The 27,478-nt window shown below is 41.1% G+C and overlaps 1 protein-coding gene across 4 annotated transcripts in view; it reads right to left on the bottom strand.

Moving 5' to 3' along the window:
* Positions 1-27,478, bottom strand: part of PARP4 (poly(ADP-ribose) polymerase family member 4) — a 138,576-nt gene that overhangs the window by 59,396 nt on the left and 51,702 nt on the right. For all 4 annotated transcript variants that reach the window (XM_045188066.3, XM_024551062.4, XM_045188067.3 and 1 more), the window contains 4 exons: positions 27,322-27,478; positions 25,740-25,864; positions 11,517-11,648; positions 9,764-9,850 (listed from right to left, as the gene is read on the bottom strand). In XM_045188066.3, the coding sequence (XP_045044001.2) occupies positions 9,764-9,850; positions 11,517-11,648; positions 25,740-25,864; positions 27,322-27,478 (501 nt within the window). The remainder of the gene's footprint in view (positions 1-9,763; positions 9,851-11,516; positions 11,649-25,739; positions 25,865-27,321) is intronic.

Genomic DNA, 27,478 nt, shown 5'->3' with positions numbered 1-27,478 from the left:
TTCTCCAGGGGCGGGGACAGTGTGATGTCTATAGGCGCCACCAGGACAAGAGGCCCCTTGGCAGCAAGACCGTAACTTGACTGGGGAACGTCACTCAGTGGCCTCTCTATACCAGGGCCCTATATGCAGGGTCCTGCACAGCACCCCCCCCCCACTGCCCCTTCTGGAAAAACTGTGGACTCTCTGACCTTCACAGCCTCTGACACCACTTCCACCAGTGGCTGTAGAGCCAGAGCAGCTCTCACTGAGCTTGACCCTCACATCACTCTTCTTCCCTACAGTCAGCTCATCACTTTATTTTTTAGAAAAAGGTATTTTGTTTTTTTTCAATGGGGTATTGATAATCACTGCATAAAGAGACAATCTCATGACTAGCTAGGGTAGAAAAACAAGAGGCTAGATGTATTTTTTTTGATACACAGAGACTCTCTTAACCTCCCAACCATATCTTTCTTCTATTCTATTTGACCATGCTGCCATGAAAATATAACATGTTTAGATTAAGAATGTACAACGTTAATGGTTAAACAGATTAAAGGGATAGATTATTTTGGTATCAAGGATATCCATTTGCAGGATAGGAATAAGGAAGAGATTATTATTAAACAATCAATAGTGTTAACTTTAAAAAAATTTTTATTGAATTTATTGTGGTGACATTGGTTATTAAGGTTATATAGGTTTCAGGTGCACAATTCTATAACACATCATCTGTATATTGAGTTTTGTGCTCACCATTCAAAGTTAAGCCTCCTTCTGTCATATATTTGACCCCCTTTACCCTTTTCTATCAACTCCCACCTCCTTCCCCTCTAGTAACCACCATACTGTTTGCTCTTCAGTGTATAAAAGCCTGGGGTTCATTTGAGAGACTGCCGCATAACTGTATAGGGTCACAGTGCTCTTTCTGTGCAGGATATAAATGGATGAAAGATGTCACTTCCATTATAATAAATTGGACGGTCTACAAAATCACATAGACACATAAGATAATATCCTTCCGATACCTTGGAACACTGAATATATAACATATAATGCACATCACTATATTATCACATATAATATTATATATAATGCTATGTTAGGTTTTTTTTTTTTTTAGTGGCTTAAACCAATATTTATTTTCTCATGGTGTCTGTAGATCAGAATCTGGTTGTGGCTTAGCTGGGTCCTCTCGTTCTGGGGTGATGCGGACTCTGGCCAGCGGAGTCCAAGGTGTTTTGGATGCGATGAGTAAAATCACATGGACTGGGGGAGAACCAAGATGGCGGCATAGGTAGACACACTGTGCCTCCTCGCACAACCAGAACTGACAGAAAATTGGACGGCAAGGAAGTCCGACACCAAGGAAATAAAAAATAAATATTCATCCAGACCGGTAGGAGGGGCGGAGATGGGCAGCCGGGGCGGAGAAGACTGGTGTTGCTGTGGCGGGGCCAAGACTGGCGGAGTGTGGGACAAACGGGGCAGGCAGTCCGGCCATTAGCAGACCCTGCGGCCTCACATTCGCGCAGATAAACCGAGAGGGCTGGACTCAGAGTAGCAGAAAACAGGGCAGGCAAAGCGGCAGGTAGCACCCTGCGGCCTCACATTCGCACACAGATAAACTGGACAAACGGCGAGGAGCAAAGCAGACCACACAACCCAGGGCTCTAGCTCGGGGAAATAAAGCCTCAAACCTCTGATGGAAAACGCCCGTGGGGGTTGGGGTGACAGCAGGAGAGACTCCCAGCCTCACAGGAGAGGTCCTTGGAGAGACCCACAGGGGCCTTGGGCATGCACAAGTCCACCCACTCGGGAACCAGCACCAGAGGGGCCCAGTTTGATTGTGGGTAGCTGAGTGAAAGATTGAAATCCGGTGGAGAGGGGAGCGGGCGCCATTGCTCCCCCTCGGCCCCTCCCCCATGTACAGTGTCACCGCAAAGGGACCAGCGTTACCCCACCCAGGGGAACACCTAGGGCTCCACCCCTTTAAAGTAACAGACGCGCCAAGACCAAAAAAAAAAAAGGCCCAAATGACAGAACACTTCAAAGCTCCAGAAAAAATACAACTAAGCGAGGAAGAGATAGCCAACCTATTGGATGCACAGTTCAAAACACTGGTTATCAAGATGCTCACAGAATTGGTTGAATCTGTTTGAAAACCAGATGAAAAAATGAAGCCTATGCTAAGAGAAACAAAGGAAAATGTACAGGGAACCAATAGTGATGGGAAGGAAACTGGAACTCAAATCAACGGTGTGAACCAGAAGGAAGAAAGAAACATCCAACCAGAAAAGAATGAAGAAACAAGAATTCGGAAAAAAGAGGAGGGGCTAAGGAACCTCCAGGACATCTTGAAACGTTCCAACATCCGAATTATAGAGGTGCCAGAAGGAGAAGAGGAAGAACAAAAAACTGAAAACTTATTTGAACAAATAATGAAGGAGAACTTCCCCACTCTGGCAAAGGAAACAGGCTTCCAGGAAGTCCAGGAAGCTCAGAGAGTCCCAAAGAAGCTGGACCCAAGGAGGAACACACCAAGGCACATCATCATTACATTACCCAAGATGAAACAGAAGGAGAGAATCTTAGAAGCAGCAAGAGAAAAGGACACAGTTACCTACAAAGGAGTTCCCATAAGACTGTCAGCTGATTTCTCCAAAGAGACCTTACAGGCAAAAAGGGACTGGCAAGAAGTATTCCAAGTCATGAAAGGCAAGGGCCTACATCCAAGATTACTGTATCCAGCAAAGCTATCATTTAGAATGGAAGGGCAGATAAAGTGCTTCTCAGATAAGGTCAAGTTCAAGGAGTTCATCATCACCAAGCCATTATTACATGAAATGTTAAAGGGAGTTACCTAAGAAAAAGGAGATAAAAAATAGGAACAGTAAAAATGACAGCAAACTCACAGTTATTAACGACCACACCTAAAACAAAAATAAGAGCAAACTAGGCAAACAACTAGAACAGGAACAGAACCATAGAGATGGAGATCACATGGAGGGTTGTCAATAGGGGAGTGGGAGGGGGAGAGGGGGGGAAAGGTACAGAGAATAAGTAGCATAGATGATAGGTGGAAAATAGACAGGGGGAGGGTAAGAATAGTGTAGGAAATGTAGAAGCCAAAGAACTTGTAAGTTCTTATATAGTTCATGACCCATGGGCATGAACTATAGGGGGGGAATGTGGGAGGGAAGGGGTGGGCAGAATGGAGTGGAGTGAGGGGGGCGGGAAATAGGAGAAGTGTAATAGCATAATCAATAAATATATTAAAAGAAATAAAAATAAAATAAAATCACATGGACTGCAGAAGTCCTTTTCTTCAGGCTGAGATAAATGCCAAGTTCTTTCTTTCTTCACTGTGGAGCTAGGACTTCCTTTTTCTCCTTGGTATGCATGAATTTCCTCAAACTCCCACTTCCTCTATGCGTATGTCCTAGTTTCTCAGGGCCGCCATAAGAAATTATCACGAACTAGACGGCTTGAACAACCATTTATTCTCCCACAGTTCTGGAGACTTGGAGTCTGAAATAGGTGTTAGAAGAGCCATGGTCCCTCCAAACTCTGAGGAAGAACCTTCCTTGCCTCTTCCTAATTTCCAGGGGCTGTCAATAATCCTAGGTGTTCTTCATTTGTAGCTCCACAGTTTCAATCTCTGTCTCTATATTCACATGGCCTTCTTTCCTGTTTGCTATGTTAGTTTTATATATATATAAAATACATGACAAAAATACATTTTATATATATATAATGCTATATATGTAAACTGTTCTCAACTATCAGATGACTAACGAATAATATATATAGGGTGAGGCAAAAGTAGGTTTACAGCTGTTCATATAAAAATAACACAATAATAAACAAATAAGAATACAAGAATATACTCTGTTTTGCATACTCACAACCAGAAACCTACTTTTGGCCCTTCCCTGTATTTATATAATATATTTAATGTAAAATAATACATATACAGTTGACCATTGAACAATGTTGTGATTAGGGGCAGTGCACTCTCACACAGTCAAAAATCCACGTACTTCCTGGCTGGTGTGGCTAAGTAGAGTGAATGCCAACCTGCAAACCAAAGGGCTGCCGTTTAGATTCCCAGACAGGGGACATGCCTGGATTTGCAGGTCAGGTCCCCAGTAAGGGGTGTGCCAGAGGCAACCACACATTAATGTTTCTCTCCTCTTTTTCCCCTCCATTCCCCTCTCCCTAAAAATAAATAAATAAAAATCTAAAAAAAAAGTCCAGACTCTCAGCCAAGATGGAGGCATACGTAGATACACTTTGTCTCCTCGCAAAACCAAAAGGAGGACAACAAATTTAAAAACAAAAAATAACCAGAACTGCCAGAAAATCGAACTGTATGGAAGTCGACAATCAAGGAGTTGAAGAAGAAACATTCATTCAGACCAGTAGAAGGGGCGGAGAGGATGAGAGGCAAGGCAGGGGCTGGAGGACCAGCTGCAGGTCCGGGCAGTCCCACATTTCTAGGCAGAAACCGGGAGGAACAACTGGGAAGTGAGACAGACTGCACAATCCAGGGTTCTAGCTCAGGGAAATAAAGCCCCAAAACCTCTGGCTGTAAAAATCTGTAGGGATTGTGGCAACAGGAGAAATTCCCAGCCTCAAAGGTGAGTTTGTTGGAGAGACCCACAGGGTCCTAAAATGTACACAAACCCACCCACCCAGGAATCAGCACCAGAAAGGCCCAATCTGCTAGTGGGTAGTGGGGGAAAGTGACTGAAAGCCAGCCCAGAGCTGAGCAAGTGGCATTGTTCCGTCTCAGACCCCTCCCCCACATATAGCACCACAACAAAGCAATGTGGCTTTCCCTGCCCTGATGAATTCGTAAGGCTCCACCCCTTACAACATAACAGGAACAAAGAGACAAAAAATATGGCCAAAATCAGAGAACAGATCAAAGCTCCAAGAAGAGAACTAAGCAATAAAGAGATAGCCAACCTATCAGATGCAGAGTTCAAAACACTGGTAATCAGGATCCTCGCAGAAATAGTTAAGTATGGACACAAAACAGAGGAAGAAGTGAAGGCTATGCAAAGTGAAAGGAAAATAAACAGGAAACCAACAGTGATGGGAAGAAAACTGGGACTCAAATCAACAATTTGAAATAGAAGGAAGAAATAAACATTCAACCAAAACAGAATGAAGAAACAAGAATTCAAAAAAGTGAGGAGAGGCTTAGGAACCTCTGGGACAACTTCAAACGTTGCAACATCTGAATCACAGAGGTGCCAGAAGAAGAAGAGGAAGAGCAAAATGTTTAAAACTTATTTGGAAAAATAATGAAGGAGAACTTCCCCAATTTGGCAAAGGAAAAGACTTCCAGGAAGTCTAGGAAGCTCACAGAATACCAAAAAAGTTGGACCCAAAGAATCACACACCAAGGCACATCATGATTATATTACCCAAAATTAAAGATAAGGAGAACATCTTAAAAGAAGTAAGAGAAAAGGAGGCAGTTACCTACAAAGGATTTCCCATAAGGTTGTTAGTGGATTTCTCAAAAGAAACCTTATAGGCAAGAAGGGGCTGGAAAGAAGTATTCCAACTTATGAAAGGCAAGGACCTACATCCAAGATTACTCTATCCAGCAAAGCTGTCACTCAGAATGGAAGGGCAGATAAAGTGCTTCCCAGATAAGGTCATGTTAAAGGAGTTCATCATCACCAAGACCTTATTATATGAAATGTTAAAGGGATTTATCAAAGAAAAAGAAGATGATCAAAAATATGAACAGTAAAATGACAACAAACTCACAACTATCAACAACGAACCTAAAAAAAAAAAAAACTAAGCAAACAACTAGAATAGGAACAGAATCACAAAAATGGAGATCACATGGAGGGTTATCAGCGGGGAGTGTGAGGGGTGAGAATGAGGGAAAAGATAGAGAATAAGAAGCATAAATAGTAGCTACAAAATAGACAGGGGGAAGTTAAGAATAGTATGGGAAATGGAGAAGCCAAAGAACTTACATGTACAAAACATGGACATGAACTAAAGGGAGGGAATGTTGGTGGAAGGGGGGGTGCAGGGCAGAGGGGGCATAAAGGGTAGCAAAAAATTGGGCAACTCTAATAGCATAATCAATAAAATATTTTTTAAATCCACATATAACTTTTGACTCCCCCAAAACCTAACTACTAATAATGATAACTTAAATAGTTGATTAACATGTATTTTATGTTATACACATTATATGCTATATTCTTATAATAAAATAAGCTAAAGAAAAGAAAATGTTATTAAGAAAATCATAGGAAAATACAATACAGTACTATGCAGTATTTATTGATATCATAAGATTATTCCTGTTTTGCAAGATGAATCATCTGTCCGTAAGCACCTGCATCAGTATTGTCTTATATGACACAGAACACCGAAGATGTTATACATATTACTAATATTGGACATAACAAATGAAGAGATAATATGGTAAAGAAATTCATGTGTATTTACAGGTATACAATTCATGCACTAATAATGAAGAAACAGCAATATGATAGTTTCATGGTAGCCTAGCTTGTATACTAGTGAATGAATCATTATAAAATTTATATAGCATACAATATTATAGTCATATTCATAATACAGTATTGGAAGCTTTGTCACATTTTTTAAAAAGCTATTTATCTGTGACAACAGGCTGATATACAGTTTCTCAAATTATGTGAGAGGCATACTATATAATAATATAATTCTCTAAAACCCAACTGATAAAACAGTAAGTAAACAATCAAGATTAATTTTATATTAAATATCACTCACTGTATGCCTATGTAAGGTTAGGCTATCGCTCCACACTGTCTTGCACATGGTGTTCTACATAATGAATATTTAGGCAACGATGATGGACCCAAACACATCTCACAGTTATTATCTATAGCTATTAGATTTTCACATGGACACATACACACATACACAAGAGATAAGTTTATTAACTGTATGGCATGGTGATTAGTTACTATTCATTAAGTGGAAGTGGATGATCACAAAGGTCTTCATCCTCATCATCTTCACACTGAGTAGGATGAGGAGAAGGAGAACGAGGTAGGGCTGGTTGGGGGAGAGAAGGTGGAGGAGGTGGAAGGGGAGGCAGGCACACTCAGTGTAACTATAAGGAAATACATAATTTCTGTCTAACTTCTTTGCTTCCTTTTTTTAATTTATTGATTTTTGAGAGAGAGAGAGAGAGACGAGAGAGAGATTGATTCATTGCGCCAGTTATTTATGTATTCATTGGTTGCTTCTTGTATGTGCCCTGACCAGAAATCAAACCCCACACAACCTTGGCCTATGAGGATGACACTGACCAACTGAGATACCTGGCTATGGCTACTGTGGTTTTTCATTTCTCTAAATTGTTTCCACACAGTATGAAATCTTCTTCTATTGTTTGTTTTTGTTTCAGTGCCTGTATCATAGAAGGGTCCACATTGTAAAAGAAGTCAAAAGTGGCCATGAATCATCAGAACCCTTCTGCCGGATTGTCTAAGGTCAATTTGTTTTCTGGCTCTGCTTTGTCTACATCTTCGTCATCATTTGGCTCTGGTTTGGGAGCACTCATGCCCATCAAGTCATCTTCTGTTACTCCGCTGGCGTGGGGGCTATAAGCTTTTTATTCCTTCAGGATCCATATCCTGACACCCTTCACCACCCACAGCCACATAGCCACAATTTTTTTTTTCCATAGCCACAGTTTTGACATAGCTACAATCTTCCATGATTTCCTTGAATGACTCTGTTGCACATCATGCCCAGCATCTAGATACAGTTTTCTCCAGCAGGAATTTATTGTTTCTGCCTTGATGGCTTTCACAGCTTTTTTCATGACAATGATGCATCTTCAGTGGTGCAATCCTTCCAGACTTCAGTGATGTGGTGGCTACCAGGGTTCTTTTCCATAAGGTCGACAATCCTTTCCACAGAGACTGTGTGTAATGAGCCTTAAAGACCCTTATGACCCCTAAGGCAGAGGCTGACTTAGAGACTTTGTGTTTAGGGCAAGTAGACAACTTTGACACCTGTTGAATTCATGGGGTTCTGGGTAGCCAGAGGCATTGTCCAATGTTAAAGGGACTTTAAAAGGCAGCTCCTTTGTCTCCAAAGCAAGGTACTTCCTGACTTTAGGGACAAAATAATGGAGTCAATTCAGAAAAAGGGTTCTCATTGTCCGGGCTTTCTTTTCTATTGTAAAACCAAAAACTGGCAGTTGGTGTTTCTCTTTTCACTTCAAGACTCAGGGGTGAGCAGCTTTATAGATGAAGGCAGTGCTAATCACAAACCTGACTGCATTTGCACAAAACAGAGTTGGCCCGTCCCTTCATCCTCAAGTACTGGTGTTCACTTACTTCTCTTCTTTACCTACATATACATTATGCATTCATGATATACTTATTTTGGTTAATTTTCCTTAATTTCTTAATTTTTTTCTATATTTCTAGGCTAAATGGTTCATCTATGAGTTTTTCAAATTGTTACAAGCTTCCAAAAGTTTTTCCAATATATTTATTTTAAAAAATCCACATATAAGTGGACCTGTGCAGTTCACATCTGTGTGTTCAAGGGTCAGCTGCATAATAATATATAACATTTACATGATATATTATTTATTATGTCACTAATATAATATACAATAGGCATATAGAAACTGACTTATATAAATATATATTATGTTATTAATATAATATAGGATGCGAACATCATAGTCACTGGATGGCAAAATACATTCTAGGGTACTCAAAGGCTTGGGTTAGCAATGGTTCTGACCAGACTTTACCCATTAGTAATGTCCCCTGGGAAAACTTTTTTCTTGTGGGTCATATTCCTAGGGAAATGTGTTAGCATCAAGGAAAAAACATACAGACCAATTCATGTATGATAATAAGCCCACAATGTTTGGTGGCAGCCTGTCAAATGAAGCTAGACTTTTTTGTTATACATACAATTCAGCAAGGGGGACTGAAACTGATTAACAATGAACTCTTCCTTGCTGATCCCCCCACTCTGCAAATGGATATCTTGGATATCAAAAGTAATCATTTATCACTTAAATCTATATTACTCTTAATAACTCTCCCTTCCAAACATCAAATTTTCACAATAATACGGCAATGTGTCCTCCTCAGAGGTGATACCTGAAGCCTATGGCCTATCTTTAAAAACAACTAAATATCTACACTAGAGATACTAGTTAGAAACTGACTTCATGAAATCTACTATCTGTCAAGGGCACATTTAAAACACCTTGTCCTTAGGAAACGAAACCCAGCAGACATAATACTTGTTCCTTCATCCAGATTCTCCATATTTAAGTCCTATGAAAGCAAATCAGGAAAGAAGAGAACATGGGCATATCTCAAGACCTTGAAGAAATGCCTTCCTGTGTTACGATTTGGTGAAAATGGAATAAATTGCTAAGTGAGTTTAGTTCTAGGAAATATGTAAATATATTACACTCCTTTATCAGAAGGGGAAAACTATGTATCCCAAATGTTTTTGTTTTCTTGTCACTTCTGGGAAGCTCAGTTCCCAATGACAGAAATGGCTCTTATTTGTTTGGGCACATTATTTGATAAGTCCAATGGGTCTGAGCAGCTTGACCTCCCCTTGCTAACACCAAGTGAAAGCCTAGGGCCAAATTTAAATTATTCTAGTTCCTAGTATGAATTTTATACTTCAGATTATGTTCCAAGTCCTTGTCCCTTTCTAGTAAGTATGCTAGACTAATGGGTGAAATGTCCAGTCTTACGGGTACATCCTGGTCCATCAGGTAAGCGCCATGGCCTTGACTGATGGCTTCTCGGTAATCTTGGTGGGCAGCATCCTTCTCTTTGATCTGGAAAAGATGATTTTATACCAGTCACAATATGAATGGTGATTTCAGACTTTACTTTGGAAAACTTCATCATTAAAACCTATGTAAAAAGAGAAAATTAAGAGTCTAAGATGAATGGAAATATATAAAATGATCATCATTGACCATTTTATCTAATAAGAATTTGCATCAGAAAAGGCCAACTACACAGAATGCTCTTTAAGTTAGGATCAAAATATTTCAGTCAATAGTGAAAAAAAAGTTTGAGACTTTATGTTGAACACAACAATACTAAATTGAGCTATCTTAAATTTAATGAAATATGAGTTATTATTGCAACTGTGAGCTAATCCTTAGAATAAACAAAGAATGAGTCAACTGTTACTTCTTTTGTTACAATTTTTCTTAAAAAGTTAGAATAACAGCTTTCACTTCAGTTTGACTTTTTTTTTCTGCAAAAAGCTTTATTGTTTTCATCTGGTCCCAGGTATGGGCAAGGGTTCCAAGGTGGTTAAAAGGATTCCTAGTGGTTTCAGAGAGAGGCTCAGGCAGAAGCCAGACACCAGGGGGATGCAGAGAGGCCCCTCAAAGGTTTCTGAGCTCCAAAGGCTCATAGCTGTGCTTGAGGATGAGCCGTTGAAAGAGACACTCGCCCAGTGCAGCCTGCAGAGGTTAGTCAGGTGGTCCCCATCTTCTTCATGAGTTTCACCTCCTCATCCAGGAAGTAGTTCTCCAGGAAGTAACAGTGATGACAGTCTGTGTGGGTAGAACCCAGGGCATGCAGATCTAAAGGGTCTGGTTCAGGTTCTTCTCCAAGGCCATGGTGGCTTCCATAGCATCCTGAGTATCACCCCACTCATCTTGAGAAGGTTTCAGCATAACTTGGAAGAGAATGCAGCTACCAGCCGATTTTGCATCTTCAAGAGAGACTCTTGGCTCCCTCATATTTCTGCTTGGCCAACTCACGGAAGAAGTGGTCCACACCCCCTGGACCCACTTCATCATGGAGGAAATAGAAGCCCAGAGAGAAGTAGGTATAGGAGGCCTGCACCTACAGGTTGACCAGGCAACTGATGGCATCTCCACCTCAGTGGAACAATTCTGATGAATTTAAGTGCTCATGGTTGCTTAGCAATAAGGAGCTAAGGTAAAAAAACAGTGCTGGCTGGTCTTGGAGGCTGAGTATGGCTGAAGTGGTTCCAAGAGTGGTGACTGGAAAAGCAGTTGGAAGGTGGTCAGAGGCTTGGAAAAAGGGGCATCCCTGGGTCTGTTCTGTCTAAACACTGTTGAAGCAAGAGACATATCCAGGAGACCACCGAGGGTACTGCCCAGTTTGAATTAAGCAGGATGCAGAGGATCAGTTTTTTTGCAAAAATATATCAGGGCTTCACTAATTTCCCAACATGCCTCTCTTAAATTTTTGGTACTGAAATCACTTTTGAAGTGCCCAATTTGCAAGGCACAGACCAATGAAGAGTGGACAGGTAGGAATAGAAACCAGGTAATCAGGGAAGACGGGTGAGTGAGGCTAAATGTATAAGTGGTTTGTTATTCAAAGAATACTTTTGTTTTATGATAAGGCTGCTACTCAATCCCACACTGTAGGGACTAAAATAATGAAGATTTGGGTGAATGAGAAACTGACTTTAGAACCAGAGAGCAGTCACAATGAATTTTCTCCCCTTACCTCTCCCACTACATGCTTCCCGTTGATGAACGCTTCAAAACCACACACAGCTGCCTTGTCATCCAAAGGGAAAGTATACTTTGCTTCAATGGGTACATTGCTCTGATTTGTGTACATTTGAAAAACAGTGACCTAAAGAAGAAAAAACATCCATAAACTTGATGAAACCATATGGAACAACCATTTGCAGAACTATGATTGAAATCTATTATGCATATTTCTTTGCACAACTGGCACTCAAAAGTTAGTAATTCTAGATAACAATAATGAAAGTATTTTTATTAGGCCCTGACTGGTGTGGCGCAGTTGGAGTGTCGTCCTATAAATCAAAAGGTCAGGAGTTCAATTCCCAGGTCAGGGTACGTGCCTAGGTTGTGAGTTTGGTTCCCAGTCAGGGCACTTATAAGAGGCAACCAAGCACTGTTTCTCTCCATCCCTTCCCCCCTCTCTCTAAAAATAATAAATAAATAAATAAATAAATAAATAAATAAAGCATGTCCTTGGGCAAGGATTAAAAAACAGTATTTTTACTGGGGCTTAGAACAGGGGTGTCAAATCCATTTTCACTGGGGACCACGTCAGCCCCTTGGTTGCCTTCAAAGGGCGGAATGTAATTTCAACTCCTTAACAGTTAAGGAGTAGTTATGTTTATACAGTCCTAAAATTATTTCAGTCCTTTGAAGGCAACTGTGAGACTGATGTGGCCCCTGGTGAAAATGAGTTTGACACCTCTGACTTAGAACTAATATACTGTACAATTTTTTTTTAATTTTTAAAAGATTTTATTTATTTTTAGACAGAGGGGAGGGGAGGAAGAGAAGGAGAGAAACTTCAATGTGTGAAAGAAACGTCAATCAGTTGCCTATTGCATGCCCCCCAACTGGGACAACCAAGGAGTTAAAGAAGAAACATTCATCCATACTGGTAGGAGGGGCAGAGAGGATGTGTTGTAAGGCGACAGAGCAGGCAGGAGAGGCGGCACCTGGCAGAATAGGCAGTCCCAATTCCTGTGTGAATAAGGTGGGAGGAGCAACTGGGGAGTGAGATAGACCACGCAACACAACTCAGGGTTCCAGTGCAGGGAAATAAAGCCTCAAAACCTCTGGCTGTAAAAACCTGTATGGGTTGTGGTGGCAGGAGAAACTCCCAGACTCACAGGACAGTTCACTGGAGAGACCACAGGGTACTAGAATGTATACAAACCCACCCATATGGGAATCAGCACCAGAAGGGCCCAATTTGCTTGTGGGTAGCAGTGGAAGTGACTGAAAGCTGGCCCAGAATGGCATAGTTCCCTCTCTGACCCTTCTCCCACATACAGCACCACAACATAGCAATGTGGGTAGCCTCACCCTGGCAAATACCTAAGGCTCTGCCTCTTACAACATAACATGTGCACCAAGGCAAAAAAATATGGCCCAAATGAAAGAACAAATGAAAACTCCAGAAAAAGAACTAAGTGATGAAGAGACAGCCAACCCACCAGATGCAGAGTTCGAAACACCAGTAATCTGGATCCTCACAGAAATGATTGAGTATGACATGAAATAGAGGAAGGAGTAAAGGCTATGAAAAGTCAAATAAATAAAAACATACAGGGAACCAACAGTGATGGGAAGGAAACTGGGACTCAAGTCAATGATTTGAAATAGAAGGAAGAAATAAACATTCAACCAGAACAGAATGAAGAAACAAGAATTCAAAAAAGGGAGGAAAGGCTTAAGAACCTCTGGGACAACTTTATACATTCAAACATCTGAATCATAGGGGTGCCAGAAGAAGAAGAGGAAGAGCAAAAAATTGAAAACTTATCTGGAAAAATAATGAAGGAGAACTTCCCCAATCTGGTAAAGGAAAAGACTTCCAGGAAGTCTAGGAAGCTCAGAGAATACCAAAAAAGTTGGACCCAAAAAAGCACACACCAAGACACATCATAATTAACTTGCCCAAGATTAAAGATAAAGAGAACATCTTGAACATGGGAGCTTCCGGCCGAGATGGAGGAGTAGGTAGACACACTGTGCCTCCTCGCACAACCAAAAGAAGGACAACAACAATTTAAAAACAAAAAGCAACCAGAACTGACAGAAAATCGAACTGTATGGAAGTTTGACAACCAAGAAGATAAAGAAGAAACATTCATCCAGACTCGTAGGAGGGGCGGAGGCAGGCAGCCACGGTGGAGAGGACTCGCAGCAAGGCGGGGGCTGGTGGACCCAGCGAGGTGGTAGATTGTGGAACGGGGCAGGCCAGGCTACAGCTAACAGACCCCACAAGGTGGTGGCTGGCAGATCCCGGCCCCACATCCGCACAGAGAGAAACCAGGAGGAACGGCAGGGGAGTGAAACAGACTGCACAACCCAGGGCTCCAGTGCGGGGAAATAAAGCCTCAAACCTCTGAGTGAAAAAAAACATGGGGTTGAGGTGGCAGCAGGAGAAACTCCCAGCCTCACAGGAGAGCTCGTTGGAGAGACCCACAGGGGCCTAGAGCGTGCATAAGCCCACCCACTTGGGACTCAGCACCAGAAGGGACCCAATTTGATTGTAGGTAGTGGTGGCAGCGACTGGGCCGGCAGAGAGTGGAGCAGGCGCCATGGCTCCCTCTCAGCCCCTCCCCCACATACGGTGTCACAGCCCAGAGACCAGCGTTACCCTGCCCCGGTGAATACCTAAGGCTCTACCCCTATACATAACAGGCGCACCAAGACAAAAAAAAAAAATGGCCCAAATGAAAGAACAGATCACAGCTCCAGAAAAAATACAACTAAGCAATGAAGAGATAGCTAACCTATCAGATGCATAGTTCAAAACACTGGTAATCAGGAAGCTCACAGAATTGGTTGAGTATGTTCACAAAATAGAGGAAGAAGTGAAGGCTATGAAAAGTGAAATAAAGAATAATAGACAGGGAACCAACAGTGAAGGGAAGGAAAAAGGGACTCAAATCAATGATTTGGAACAAAAGGAAGAAATAAACATTCAATCAGCACAGAATAAAGAAAAAAGAATTCAAAAAAATGAGGAGAGGCTTAGGAACCTCCAGGACAACTTTACATGTTCCAAATCATAGGGGTGCAAGAAGGAGAAGAGGAAGAGCAAGATATTAAAAACTTATTTGAACAAATAGTGAAGGGGAAGTTCCCCAATCTGGCAAAGGAAATAGACTTCCAGGAAGTCCGGGAAGCTCAGAGAGTCCCAAAGAAGCTGGACCCAAGGAGGAACACACCAAGGCACATCATAATTACATTCCCCAAGATTAAAGATAAGGAGAGAATCTTAGAAGCAGCAAGAGAAAAGGACACAAAGGAGAGGGAGAGACGGGGGAAGGTACAGAGAATAAGTAGCATAAATGGTAGGTAGAAAATAGACAGGGGGAGGGTAAGAATAGTATAGGAAATGTAGAAGCCAAAGAACTTATAGGTATGACCCATGGACATGAACTGTAAGGGGGAATGTGGGAGGGATGGGGTGGGCAGGATGGAGTGGAGTGAAGGGGAAGAAATGGGACAACTGTAATAGCATAATCAATAAATACATTTAAAAAAGAGGACATCTTAAAAGCAGCAAGAGAAAAGGAGGCAGTTACCTACAAAGGATTTCCCATAAGAATGTAGGCTGATTTCTGAAAAGAAAGCTTACAGGCAAGAAGGGGCTGGAAAGAAGTATTCCAACTTATGAAAGGCAAGGACCTACATCCAAGATTACTCTATCCAGCAAAGCATTCATTTAGAATGGAAGGGCAGATAAAGTGCTTCCCAGATAAGGTCAAGTTATAGGAGTTCATCATCACCATCACCTTCTTATATGAAATGTTAAAGGGACATATCTAAGAAAAAGAAGATGATCAAAAATATGAACGGTAAAATGACAAGACTCACAACTATGAACAACTGAACCTAAAAACAAAAATAAACTAAGCAAACAACTACAATAGGAAGAGAATTACAGAAATGGAGATCACATGGAAGTTATAAGTGGGGAGTGGTGGGATGAGAATGAGGGAAAAGGTAAAGGGAATAAGAAGCATAAATTGTAGATGCAAAATAGGGGAGGTTACGAACAGTATAGAAAATGGAGAAGCCAAAGAACTTACATGTACAACCCATGGACATGAAATAAGTGGCGGGATGCTGATGGTAGGGGGGTACAAAGTGGAGGGGGATAAGGTGGAGGAAAAAATGGGACAACTGTAATAGCATATTTAATATAATTAAGATAATAAAATGCTTAGGACAATTTTTTTAAATTTCTTAACAGAATGGTTGTTTATTGAGATGCTACTTAAAAGGAAGGCATGAATACCATTTAATTCTTAAAACAACATTTCAAAGTCCACATCACTCAAAATTTATAAAGAAGGTAAAATGAAACAGGTTAAGTAATTTGCCTAAGTCAAACAACTGGAAAGCAGTAAGACCAGGGATTTGAATTCTGCTCTACTTGATTCCAAAATGTGTGGTTTTCCCATAACTGCCTCTCAGAATTTCATAGCTAGAAAGTACATTGTTTAATCAAGACAAGAAAAATTTGATAGAAAAAGAATTTGGTTTAACAGTATATCATATGTGTGCATGTGTGTATGTATTTATATGTGAGTTTATTTATGCCAGAATATTTTTAAAAATCATTTTATAAACTACACATTTTCTATTATAGAATTTTCTATTAAATAGAATCACCTTGCCCACAGTAGTTGTCTTATTCTCCATTATTTTATCAGCTTCTTTAATAGCACCTATAACTTTGGCAAACATACTTGTATTATCGCTATCCACTTCACGAAGAACATCTGAAGTCTCAGGTATATAAGGATTTCGATGAAACATTTGGAAGTGTGGTGTATTTTTGGTAGGCTTCAAGTGAGTTATATTGAAAGCAAATGAAACAGCTGATGGGTGGTCATCCCAGTTGTTCGGGTGGTCAGCACAGTGTTTGGAAAGAAACATTTTGATGATAGGTATACCTTCAGTTTGGTTAACAGTTTTAGAGGCATGAGAAATTACAGTTTGCTCACAAAAAAGTTTTTTAAAAAAAACAAGTGAAAAAGCTACTGCTAAGCCATGAGGTAATTTCTGGGCAAAGTTTCCCAAGAAAAAAGCCTTGAGGTTTGAAATATCAGATGGTACCAGTTGTCTAATCCAAATACATGGAGTACATATGCCTCTTCTCATAACAAAGTCCTATTTGTTTTGCATTTACTATATATGAAAAAAATGCCCTGGGTTCTTGTATATTATAGTCTCAACACTGACTGGCAGATATTATTATTTCCATTTTATACATGAAGAAACTGAGACACAAAGTAGTTACATAACTACCCTAAGGTCACAGTGCTAGAAAAGAATGAGCAAGGACTCACAGGTAAGCCTTCCAACCTTCAAATCCTGCTGCAGTCCATAGCAGCCTGCATTACAGCACAGTGGTTAAGAACCTGGACTTGAGAAGGAATTCAGGCTGATGACATGGTTCTACCTTAGGGGAGTTCATGGGGGTGCGGTGGGGTGGGGTGGGGCTGATGGGGTTGCTACCACCTCAAATTTACTCAGAATATCTTTTTTTTTTTTTTTCTGCTTACTGTATATATTCCCACGCTCCACAATGTAACAATGAGGAACAATTGGATATTTCAATACTCCTGTTCTGCCACCAGTGACCACGAACACAGCTGGCCCACCCATCAGATTTTTTTTCTTTTTTTTTTCTTTTTCCTTTTTTTTTTTTATTGTTATTTAATTACAGTTGTATGCCTTTTCTCCCCATCCCTTCACCCCACCCCAGGTGAACCCACTTCCCTCCCCCCTCTCCACCCTCCCCCTTGGATTTGTTCATGTGTCCTTTATAGTAGTTCCTGTAATCCCCTCTACCCACTGTCCCCGCCCCCACCCCCCCACCCCTGCCCTTGCTATTGTTACATTGTTCTTAACTTCAATGTCTCTGGTTATATTTTGTTTGCTTTTTCCTTCTAGTGCTTATGTTCCAGTTAAAGGTGAGATCATATGGTATTTGTCCCTCACTTCCTGGCTTATTTCACTTAGCATAATGCTCTCCAGTTTCATCCATGCTGTTGCGAAGGGTATAAGCTCCTTCTTTCTCTCTGCTGTGTAGAATTCCCTTGTGTAAATATACCATAGTTTTTGGATCCACTCATTTGCTGATGGGCACTTCGGTTGCTTCCAGTACTTGGCTATTGTAAATTGTGCTGCTATGAACATTGGGGTGCACAGATTCTTTTGGATTGGTGTTTCAGTGTTCTTAGGGTATAATCCCAGCAGCGGAATTACTGGGTCAAAGGGCAGTTCCATTTTTAGTTTTCTGAGGAAATTCCATATTGTTTTCCACAGTGGCCTCACCAGTCTGCATTCCCACCAACAGTGCACGAGGGTTCCCTTTTCTCCGCATCCTCTCCAACATTTGTTTGTGGATTTGTTTATGTTGGCCATTCTGACTGGTGTGAGATGATACCTCATTGTGGTTTTAATTTGCATCTCTCTGATGGCTAGTGATGCTGAGCATCTTTTCATATGTCTCTGGGCCCTCTGTATGTCTTCCTTGGAGAAGTGTCTGTTCAAGTCCTTTGCCCATTTTTTAATTGGGTTGTTTGTCTTCCTGGAGTGGAGTCGTGTGAGTTCTTTATATATTTTGGAGATCAGGCCCTTGTCTGAGGTATCATTGGCAAATATGTTTTCCCATATTGTTGGTTCTCTTTGTAATTTGGTGCTGTTTTCTTTAGCCATGCAGAAGCTTTTTATTTTGATGAGGTCCCATTTGTTTATTCTTTCCTTTATGTCCCTTGCTTTAGGGGATGTGTCTGTGAGGATGTTGCTGCGTGGAATGTCTGAGATTTTCCTGCCAATGTTTTCCTCAAGGACTTTTATGGTGTTACGGCTTATATTTAAGTCTTTTATCCATCTTGAATTTATTTTCGTGTATGGCGTAAGTTGGTGATCGAGTTTCATTTTTTTGCACGTAGCTGTCCAGATCTCCCAACACCATCTGTTGAAGAGGCTGTTTTTGCTCCATTTTATGCTCCTGCCTCCTTTGTCAAATATTAATTGATCGTATAGATTTGAGTTTATTTCTGGGCTCTCTATTCTGTTCCATTGGTCTATGTGTCTGTTTTTATGCCAGTACCAGGCTGTTTTGATTACAGTGGCCTTGTAATACAGTTTGATATCAGGTATTGTGATACCTCCTGCTTTGTCCTTCTTTCTCAAAATTGCTGCTGCTATTCGAGGTCGTTTATGGTTCCATATGAATTTCTGCAATGTTTGTTCTATATCCGTGAAATATGTCATGGGTACTCTAATAGGGATTGCATTGAATCTATAAATTGCTTTGGGTAGTATGGCCATTTTGATGATGTTAATTCTTCCAATCCATGAACATGGTACATGCTTCCATTTGTTTGTATCTTCCTTAATTTCTTTCTTCAGTGTTGTATAGTTTTCTGAGTACAGGTCTTTTACCTCCTTGGTTAGGTTTATTCCTAGGTACTTTATTTTTCTTGTTGCTATATCGAATGGGATTTTTTTCTTGATTTGTGTTTCTGCAGTTTCGTTGTTGGTGTACAGGAATGCCTTTGATTTCTGGGTATTGACTCTGTATCCAGCTATTTTGCCAAATTCATTTATTAGGTCGAGTAGTTTTTGAGTGGAGTCTATAGGGTTTTCCATGTACACTATCATGTCGTCTGCAAACAGTGACAGTTTCATTTCCTCCTTTCCAATTTGGATGCCTTTTATTGCTTTCTCTTGTCTGATTGCTGTGGCTAGGACTTCCAATACTATGTTGAATAGGAGTGGTGAGAGAGGGCATCCTTGTCTTGTTCCTGATCTTAGTGGGAAAGCTCTAAGTTTTTGTCCATTGAATGTGATGTTGGCTGTAGGTCTCTCATATATGGCCTTAATTATGTTGAGGACTGCTCCCTTTATTCCCACTTTGCTGAGTGTTTTTATCAGAAATGGGTGCTGTATCTTATCGAACGCTTTTTCCGCATCTATTGATATGATCATGTGATTTTTGTCTTTGCTGTTGTTGATGTGATGTATTATGTTTATTGATTTGCGAATATTGTACCATCCTTGCATCCCTGGGATGAATCCCACTTGGTCATGGTGGATGATCTTTTTAATATATTGCTGGATGCGGTTTGCTAATATTTTGTTGAGAATTTTAGCGTCTATGTTCATCAGCGATATTGGCCTGAAGTTTTCTTTCTTCGTTGTGTCTTTATCTGGTTTTGGGACTAGGATGATGTTGGCTTCATAAAAAGAGTTTGGGAGTCTTCCATCAGTTTGGATTTTTTCGAATAGTCTGTGAAGGATAGGGGTTAGTTCTTCCTTAAATGCTTTGTAGAAATCTCCTGTGAAACCATCTGGTCCAGGGCTTTTGTGTGATGGGAGTTTCTTGATGACTGCTTCAATTTCCTTTGCCGATATTGGTCTGTTCAGGTTTTCTGCTTCTTCTTCAGTCAGTTTTGGAAGATTATATTTTTCTAGAAATGTGTCCATTTCATCTAGGTTTTCAAATTTCTTAGCATATAGGTCTTCATAGTAATTTCTTACGATCCTTTGTATTTCTGTGGTATCAGTTGTAATCTCTCCACTTTCATTTCTAATTCTGTTTATTTGGATCCTCTCTCTTTTCTTCTTGATAAGCCTACTTAAAGGCTTGTCGATTTTGTTTATCTTTTCAAAGAACCAGCTTCTGGATTCATTGATCCTTACAATTGTGCTTTTAGTCTCTATGTCATTTAGTTCTGCTCTGATCTTGGTTATTTCCTTCCTTCTGCTTGCTCTGGGCTGTCTTTGTTGTTGTTCCTCCAGTTCTTGTAGGCGTAGGGTTAGGTTGTTTGTGTGAACTGTTTCTAACTTCTTAAGGTAGGCCTGTATTGCTATGAACTTCCCTCTCAGGACTGCCTTTGCTGTGTCCCATAGGTTTTGGGTTGTTGTGAGTTCGTTTTCATTTGTTTCCAGGAAGTTTTTGATTTCTTCCCTAATCTCGTTCTTGACCCATTCATTGTTTAATAGCATGCTATTCAGTCTCCATGCTTTTGAGTGTTTTGGGTTTTTACCCTTGGCGTTGGTTTCTAGTTTCAGACCCTTGTGGTCAGAGAAGATGCTTGATATGATTTCAATTTTCTTGAATTTGTTGAGGCTTGCTTTGTGTCCTATCATGTGGTCCAGCTTTGAAAAAGTTCCATGGACACTTGAAAAGAACGTGTATTTTGCTTCTTTGGGATGAAAAGCTCTGTATATATCAGTTAAGTCCATTTCCTCTAAGGTATTGTTAAGTGACACAATATCTTTGTTGATCTTTTGTTTGGAAGACCTGTCCATTTTTGATAGTGGGGTGTTAAAATCCCCTACTATAATTGTGTTGCTGTCAATATCTTTCTTGAAATCCTCCAAGATTTTCTTTATGTATTTGGGTGCTCCTATGTTGGGTGCATATATATTTACAATGTTTATGTCTTCTTGGTGGATTCTTCCTTTGAGTATTATGAAGTGACCTTCTGGGTCTCTCTTTATGGCCCTTCTTTGGAAGTCTATTTTGTCAGATATGAGTATTGCTACCCCTGCTTTTTTTTCCTGTCCGTTTGCTTGGAAAATTTGTTTCCAGCCCTTCACTTTCAGTCTGTGTAAGTCTTTTGTCCTGAGATGGGTCTCTTGTAGGCAGCATATGTGTGGGTCATGTTTTCTTATCCATTCAGCTGTTCTATGTCTTTTGATTGGAGCATTTAATCCATTTACGTTTAAGGTTATTATCGATAGGTAGTTATTCATTGCCATTATTTCCTACCTGTGTTCCTCTGTCTTTCTCTTTTCCTTCCTTTCCTTAAAGCAGTCCCTTTAGCATCTCTTGCAGAGCTGGTTTGATGGAGCTGTATTCTTTTAGACTTTTTTTGTCTGGGAAACTCTTTATTTGGTCTTCTATCTTGATTGAGAGCCTTGCTGGGTAAAGTAGTCTTGGTTGCAGGCCTCTGGTTCTCAGTACTTGGAATATTTTTTGCCATTCTCTTCTGGCTTGGAGCGTTTCCATTGAGAAGTCAGTTGCTAACCTTATTGGGGCTCCCTTGTATGTTACTTCCTTTTTCTCCCTTGCTGCCTTTAAGATCCTCTCTTTGTCTTGGAAATTTGCCATTTTAATTATGATGTGTCTTGCAGTGGGTCTCTTTGGGTTCCTCTTGCTTGGGACTCTCTGTGTTTCCTGGATTTGGGTGACTTTTTCTCTCCTCAGATTAGGGAAATTTTCCATCATTACTTTTTCAAACAGGTTTTCTATCCCTTGCTCTTCTTCTTCTCCTTCTGGTATTCCTATTATACGGATATTGTTACGTTTCATGTTGTCCTGCATTTCCCTTATTGCCTCTTCATTCTTTCTGAGCCTCTTTTCCTTTTCTTGCTCCTTCTGGGTGTTTTTTTCTACTTTATCCTCCAGCTCGCTGATCCGATCCTCTGCTTCATCAAGTCTGCTTTTAATTCCTTCTACTGTGTTCTTCAATTCAGAAATTGTATTCTTCATTTCCGCTTGGCTCTTGTTGATATTTTCTATTTCCTTTTTCATGTTGATATAGTTTGCAGTGAGTTCATTGTAGTTTCCTTGTAGTTTCTGGTAGTTCTCTTTGAGCTCAGAGAGCTCAGTGAGTTTCCTGATGACCATTGCTTTGAACTCAGTATCTGATAGTTGACTTGCCTCTTTTTCAGTTAGTATTCTTTCTGAGACTTCCTCCTTTCCTTTCATTTGGGAATTGTTTCTTTGTCTTCCCATTGTTTGTGAGGCTCTTCTTGTTGGCCTCTGCGTCTTAAATTGCTTTGTTCTGACTCCCTGGATTTATGATATGAACTTCTATGGTAGAATGCCAATGGGATTCGGTGGTGCTGTCTCCTTACTCTCCTGTGCTCACTGGTCTTGAGCTGACGTTTATGTGTTTAACACGGTCTAACTCTAGTCTTTTCAGCACTCCAGGTTTTGTTGTCTCACCTGTGGGAAAAAGAGAAAGGGGGGGCGAAAGAAAAGAAAAAAAAAAAAAAAACCACACACACACACAAAACAAACCAAAACAAAGATGGGAAGGAGGGAAAAAGGAAATAGGAAAGGAGGAAAGGAAGGAAGGAGGGAAGAAGGAATAAAGAAAGATCGGAGGCAAGATAAGAAGGAATTTTAACAAAAATTAAAACATAGAAATATATAAAAGAAGGCAAGAAGAAGACATAAAAATGGTAAAGGATGGGAGGAAGAAGGAATGAAAAAAAAGAAAAAAAGAGAGAGGAAGAAGGAATTCAGGGGGAAAAGAAAAAAAAGAAAAAGGATAAAAAAAAAAAATCTTCTGTTGGCTTTAAACCGGTCAGGTTATTTCTGGTGGTGTCCTGTCTGTGCAACGGGAGGGGGTGGTTGGAAGGATTGGTTTCACTTTTCTCTCTTCCTGGGTCACACTCTTCGCTGTTTTGTAGGTGTGGTCCCTGGCAGTCAATCAGTCCGTTGATCAGCCAATCCAGCCGCTTTGGCTTGTGACGCGTGCGCTCGCAGCAGGGGAATCCAGCCGCTTTGGGTCTGTGACGTTATTTTGTGCCCTGAACGCGCAGCCGGCGGACCAATCGAGCCGCCAGGGCTTGGAACGCTGGCGCGCAGGTGGCGGATTCAGCCGCCTTGGGGTTAGGACACTCGCCAGCAGCTTTGTATTTGGAAAACGGGCACCCAGCCAGTCCCTGTGCTTGGTGAGCTCGCGCAGCCCGCTGAGCCACAGGCTCTGTGCTTGGGGGCCCGATCCAGCCGCCCTGGGCTTGAGTCTCTCGGGCGGGCAGGGCCGCCCTGGGACTGAATCACGCGGCACTCGGTTCCGAGGTTTTGGGCCTGTGGGTGGAGCAGCTAGTCTCTGCTCCAAATTATCTCGGAGGTTTCAGGTGTGGGCGCCCCTCCGGGGTTTCAAGTGTGGGTCCCGTTCGCTAATCTGCTCGCGCGCGCGACCGGACCTCAGGTGAGCGTAGCAGTCCAGGGGTGGAGGGGGAGGGGCGCCAGGGGCCTCGGCTACTACTGAGAGTTCTCTAATTAGCCCCTGAGTGTCTCTATTTTCTTTTTCTTTTTGAGAAATTCCTCCTTTTCAAGCCCCCCTGGTCTAATCAAGCACCTGGCTGCTCACAGTGCAGCCTGGCCCTCTCCCAAGACTCCTGCCGCAGCCCCTGCGCCAGGGCTGGCGCTTCTGCCGCCCTTGTACCGCGCGGTCCTGGGTCCCGTGGACCTTATTGTCCTTGAGCACTCTTCTTACCGTCAGATCTTTCAGTGTCCTCTATCTTTGGTCTCTGATCTTCGTATATGCTGGAATACTGTTGGCTGTTCGCTCTGCTCCTCAGATCAGCTAGGTATTTCCCTGGCGTTGAGGGGAAGTGGACTCCGCTCCCACCTATGTTGCCGCCATCTTCCCTCAAAAATCCTACTCAGAATATCTTTTCACTCTTTCCCACCCAATCTCTTTCAAACAATTGTGAGTGCTCAAAGTTATACCTTAGAACTCAATCTTCCCATGTAATGCTTTAACTCCTATTAAAATGTAAAACACATGCACCAACATTTAAATAATAATCAGTTGTTTACACCTTAGGAAAAACAATATAACCTGGACCTTAGAATCAGGTCAAATTTGTGCTTTAGTATATCATTTTATGCCTGAGCATCAGTATCCTCACCTAATGTGGATAAGGGTCAGAGTAGGGCTGGTGCAGAGGTCAAATAGATGCAAACAGGTATACACATGGGTGGCAATGGCATGCTCTTGCCCACCCCACTACACCTCATTTTCCCAGGTCAAGGCAATCACCAAATTTAACTTGATTTCCTTCTGAAGGGACAGTAATGCCACAACACTGGACTCAGGTGTTCTTATTTTCTGAAGAGGTCTTTAGAGTTGTTCAATGTAATCATTAGTGTTAGAAGCCAATGAAGCCAATGGTGAGGTCAACTCTTAGAAAACAAATAGTTTTAGAAAATTGAGCACTTTCAGAGCTCTACCCAATCTGCCCAATCTACATGCATGTGATGTCATCCTCAACTCCTGTCTTTCATGTTCCATACCCATCAGCAAATCTTACTGGTTCTACCTTCAATCCTTTGACAGACCCAATCACTTCTTACTACCCCCACTACTAACATTTTGGTCCAAGTCACCATCACCCTTAACTGAATTACCCAATAGTCACCTACATTTGATGCTGTGGCATGCCCCCAGCTGTCCCATTCAGGACCAAGGCTGCAGGAAGTGTCACTTGCTGTGCCCCTCCCCAGTCAATGTCCTCTGCAAAGATGAACTGCTTCGGGGTTATGATCCTGCTCCCAGGGGCAGCCACATCCAATGACTAATCCCTTTGGGGGACAAGGCCTGATACCCCTTGCCTCATTTCAGAACATCTCTGAAAGGCCAACCTCAGAGCTCCCTTGGAGACTAAGGACTCTGGTATGCCTATATCACAGTCCATGTCTCCTCTGACAAGTCCTTCCTCCTGCACTCTCTTATAGGTGTTGCTCCAGAAAGTACTTCCCAACAACCTTTCTTAAAACAAATTTCAATCTAAAATCTGCTTTCTAGAGAACTTGACCTATGGTGTCTCTCACTGGTCCTCTTCAATCTGTTGTCAAAATAGTGGCCAGCATGACCTCAATCACATCCTTCCTCTGCCAAACATATTTGAAAGGTTTCCATTTTACTCAGACTTAAAGATAGTACATCCTGTGTCCTGATGTGAGCTCCCTCCCCACAACCCACCTCTCTGACCCAATCTCCCACCACACTTCCTCTTTCCACTGTGCTCCAGCCTCAGTGAATTCCTTTGTGTCCCTTAACTACATCAGGCTTGCTCCCACCACAGGACCTCTGCATGTGCTGCTTCCTCTGTCCACATGGTTTAGTCCCTCACTTCCTACACATCTGTACTTGGGGGTCACCTTCTCAGTTAGGCTTTCCTTGCGCATCCCATTTCTAAGTTTTATTTATTGATCGTGTTTGTTGCCTGGTTCCCCAATGCAATGCATGCTCTGTGAGGGCACAGGTTTTATACTGTTTGTTGCTGCATGCCTAGAGCCTAGAACAGTCCCCTGCATGTAGTAGGTGCTCAATGAGTAAACAAATTTTAGAAATGTACACGTTCTGTTGAGTTCATGCTACTGTAATCCAACACTCCTTTATGATTACATCCATTTGGTTTAAGTATCATAAAATCACAATGAGCTCACCTGGGCTACAAAGTCCACTATTTTCCCCTTGATGTGCAGGTCCTCAAGGGGAACTGAATTCCCACAAGTGTCCTGGAGGCCAGCCTTGATGCTGCTAAAAGGTTTGGTGTTTGGTAACTGGTAATCTATACATTAAAAATATTAATGTTATTAGCTTTTAAAACCGTCCCTTGAACTCTCTATTTTTGTTATCTTGATCTTTAATCCTTCTCCTCCCTAGGAGAAATGGATTATGATTTTCAGTAGCCAATTTTAAGAGTCAGTGACTCCACATGAAAAGAATGGGGGCAACACTGTCAACAGACACTCTGCCTTTTAAATCTACAGATGCTGAGAGGTCATCTTGAAAACCCAGAGTCATACTACCTGAGAGGCACACATTTAAGCATTTGCACAAGTACACAAAGGTCTTAAGAATATCTGAATAAGATTACCTAGCTTAAGCTGACTCTAGATATTTGCACTCCCTGGCTTGTAATTTTGAACTGGTCAGTCACTATTATTTATTGTACTATAAAAGCATACTGGAGAAATATGACATTCCCTAGATTTTTGATCTGAGGAAGACTAAATCAAACTCCTAATATATCATACTGAAAAAATGTTCATGCACTTTATTAGATGGTACAAAAATACAGATAAGGTTAGAGGCATAAATATGACCCCCCAGAGAAAAAATGGGAGTATTCTTCTTGAACATATATGAAGTCATACATTTCTGATAAAAAATACTTTGACCACAGTTAAAAATGTTTGTGTGTTTTTACAAGCTATTAATTAACATTATAGTAGTTTGGGCTTATGATTTCCTAAGAAGCTATCATCCTCTCATCTATTTGTATGACTAATATAGAAGCTGCACTGTACAATTTTGGGGGGTGCCTTCACTTCTCCCATGCAATCCTCATAGCAGCACTATGAGACGGATATTGGTCTCACTCCCTCAGAGAGAAGCCAACACCTGGAGACCTCTTGTAATTTGTCACAGATCACACAGCCCAGAACCATGAACCCAAGCTTCTTGATTCTAAAGCTGTGTTTTCTGTCTATCTTACCAGCCACACTACACTTTTTGTACATTGACATCTTAAATGTTTCAGTGGGTTTTTGTGGCTATCCTGAGTGGATGAGCTCAGCCTTGGTGTATTAGTGAAGGAGTAATTTTGAGATCACTTAAACTCTCTCAAGCACCTGGTTTTTATTTTCACAGAATATAAAAAGAAATAAAATATTTATATCTGCAGTCATAAGTATAGTCACTAAACATGAATATAAATTCTACTCAAAATGTAATATCGAGTTCTATAAATATCATGTGAAACAGCTTTCAAGAAAATTGTTGCCCTGGCTGGGTGGGTCAATTGGTGGAAGTGTCATCCCATAGACTGAAAGGTTGTGGGTTCAATTCCCAGTCATGGCACATACCCAAGTTGCGGGTTCAATCCCCAGTTGGGGCATGCACGGGAGGAAACAGATCAATGTTTTTCTCACACTGATGTTTCTCTCTCTCTCACAACCTTCCTCTTTCTCTAAAATCAATAAACATATCCTCAGGTGAGGATTTAAAACAAAATAGTCTTACCTTCAACCTTTGAAAAATTTGAAATCTTAGGTATGTGTTCCTCTAATTCAGTATTATTACAAGGATGAAAGTCCTTTATTTCATCTCCAGGTATACAAAATTTAATAATATATTTCATTTTAACTTGACTGGTTTTATATACAACAAATTCATCATC

This window comes from Desmodus rotundus, chromosome 3 (genome assembly GCF_022682495.2).
Source record: "Desmodus rotundus isolate HL8 chromosome 3, HLdesRot8A.1, whole genome shotgun sequence".
Taxonomy (NCBI): domain Eukaryota; kingdom Metazoa; phylum Chordata; class Mammalia; order Chiroptera; family Phyllostomidae; genus Desmodus; species Desmodus rotundus.
Note: the sequence above shows the minus strand (reverse complement) of the source record. Positions and strands in the feature narration are given on the sequence as shown.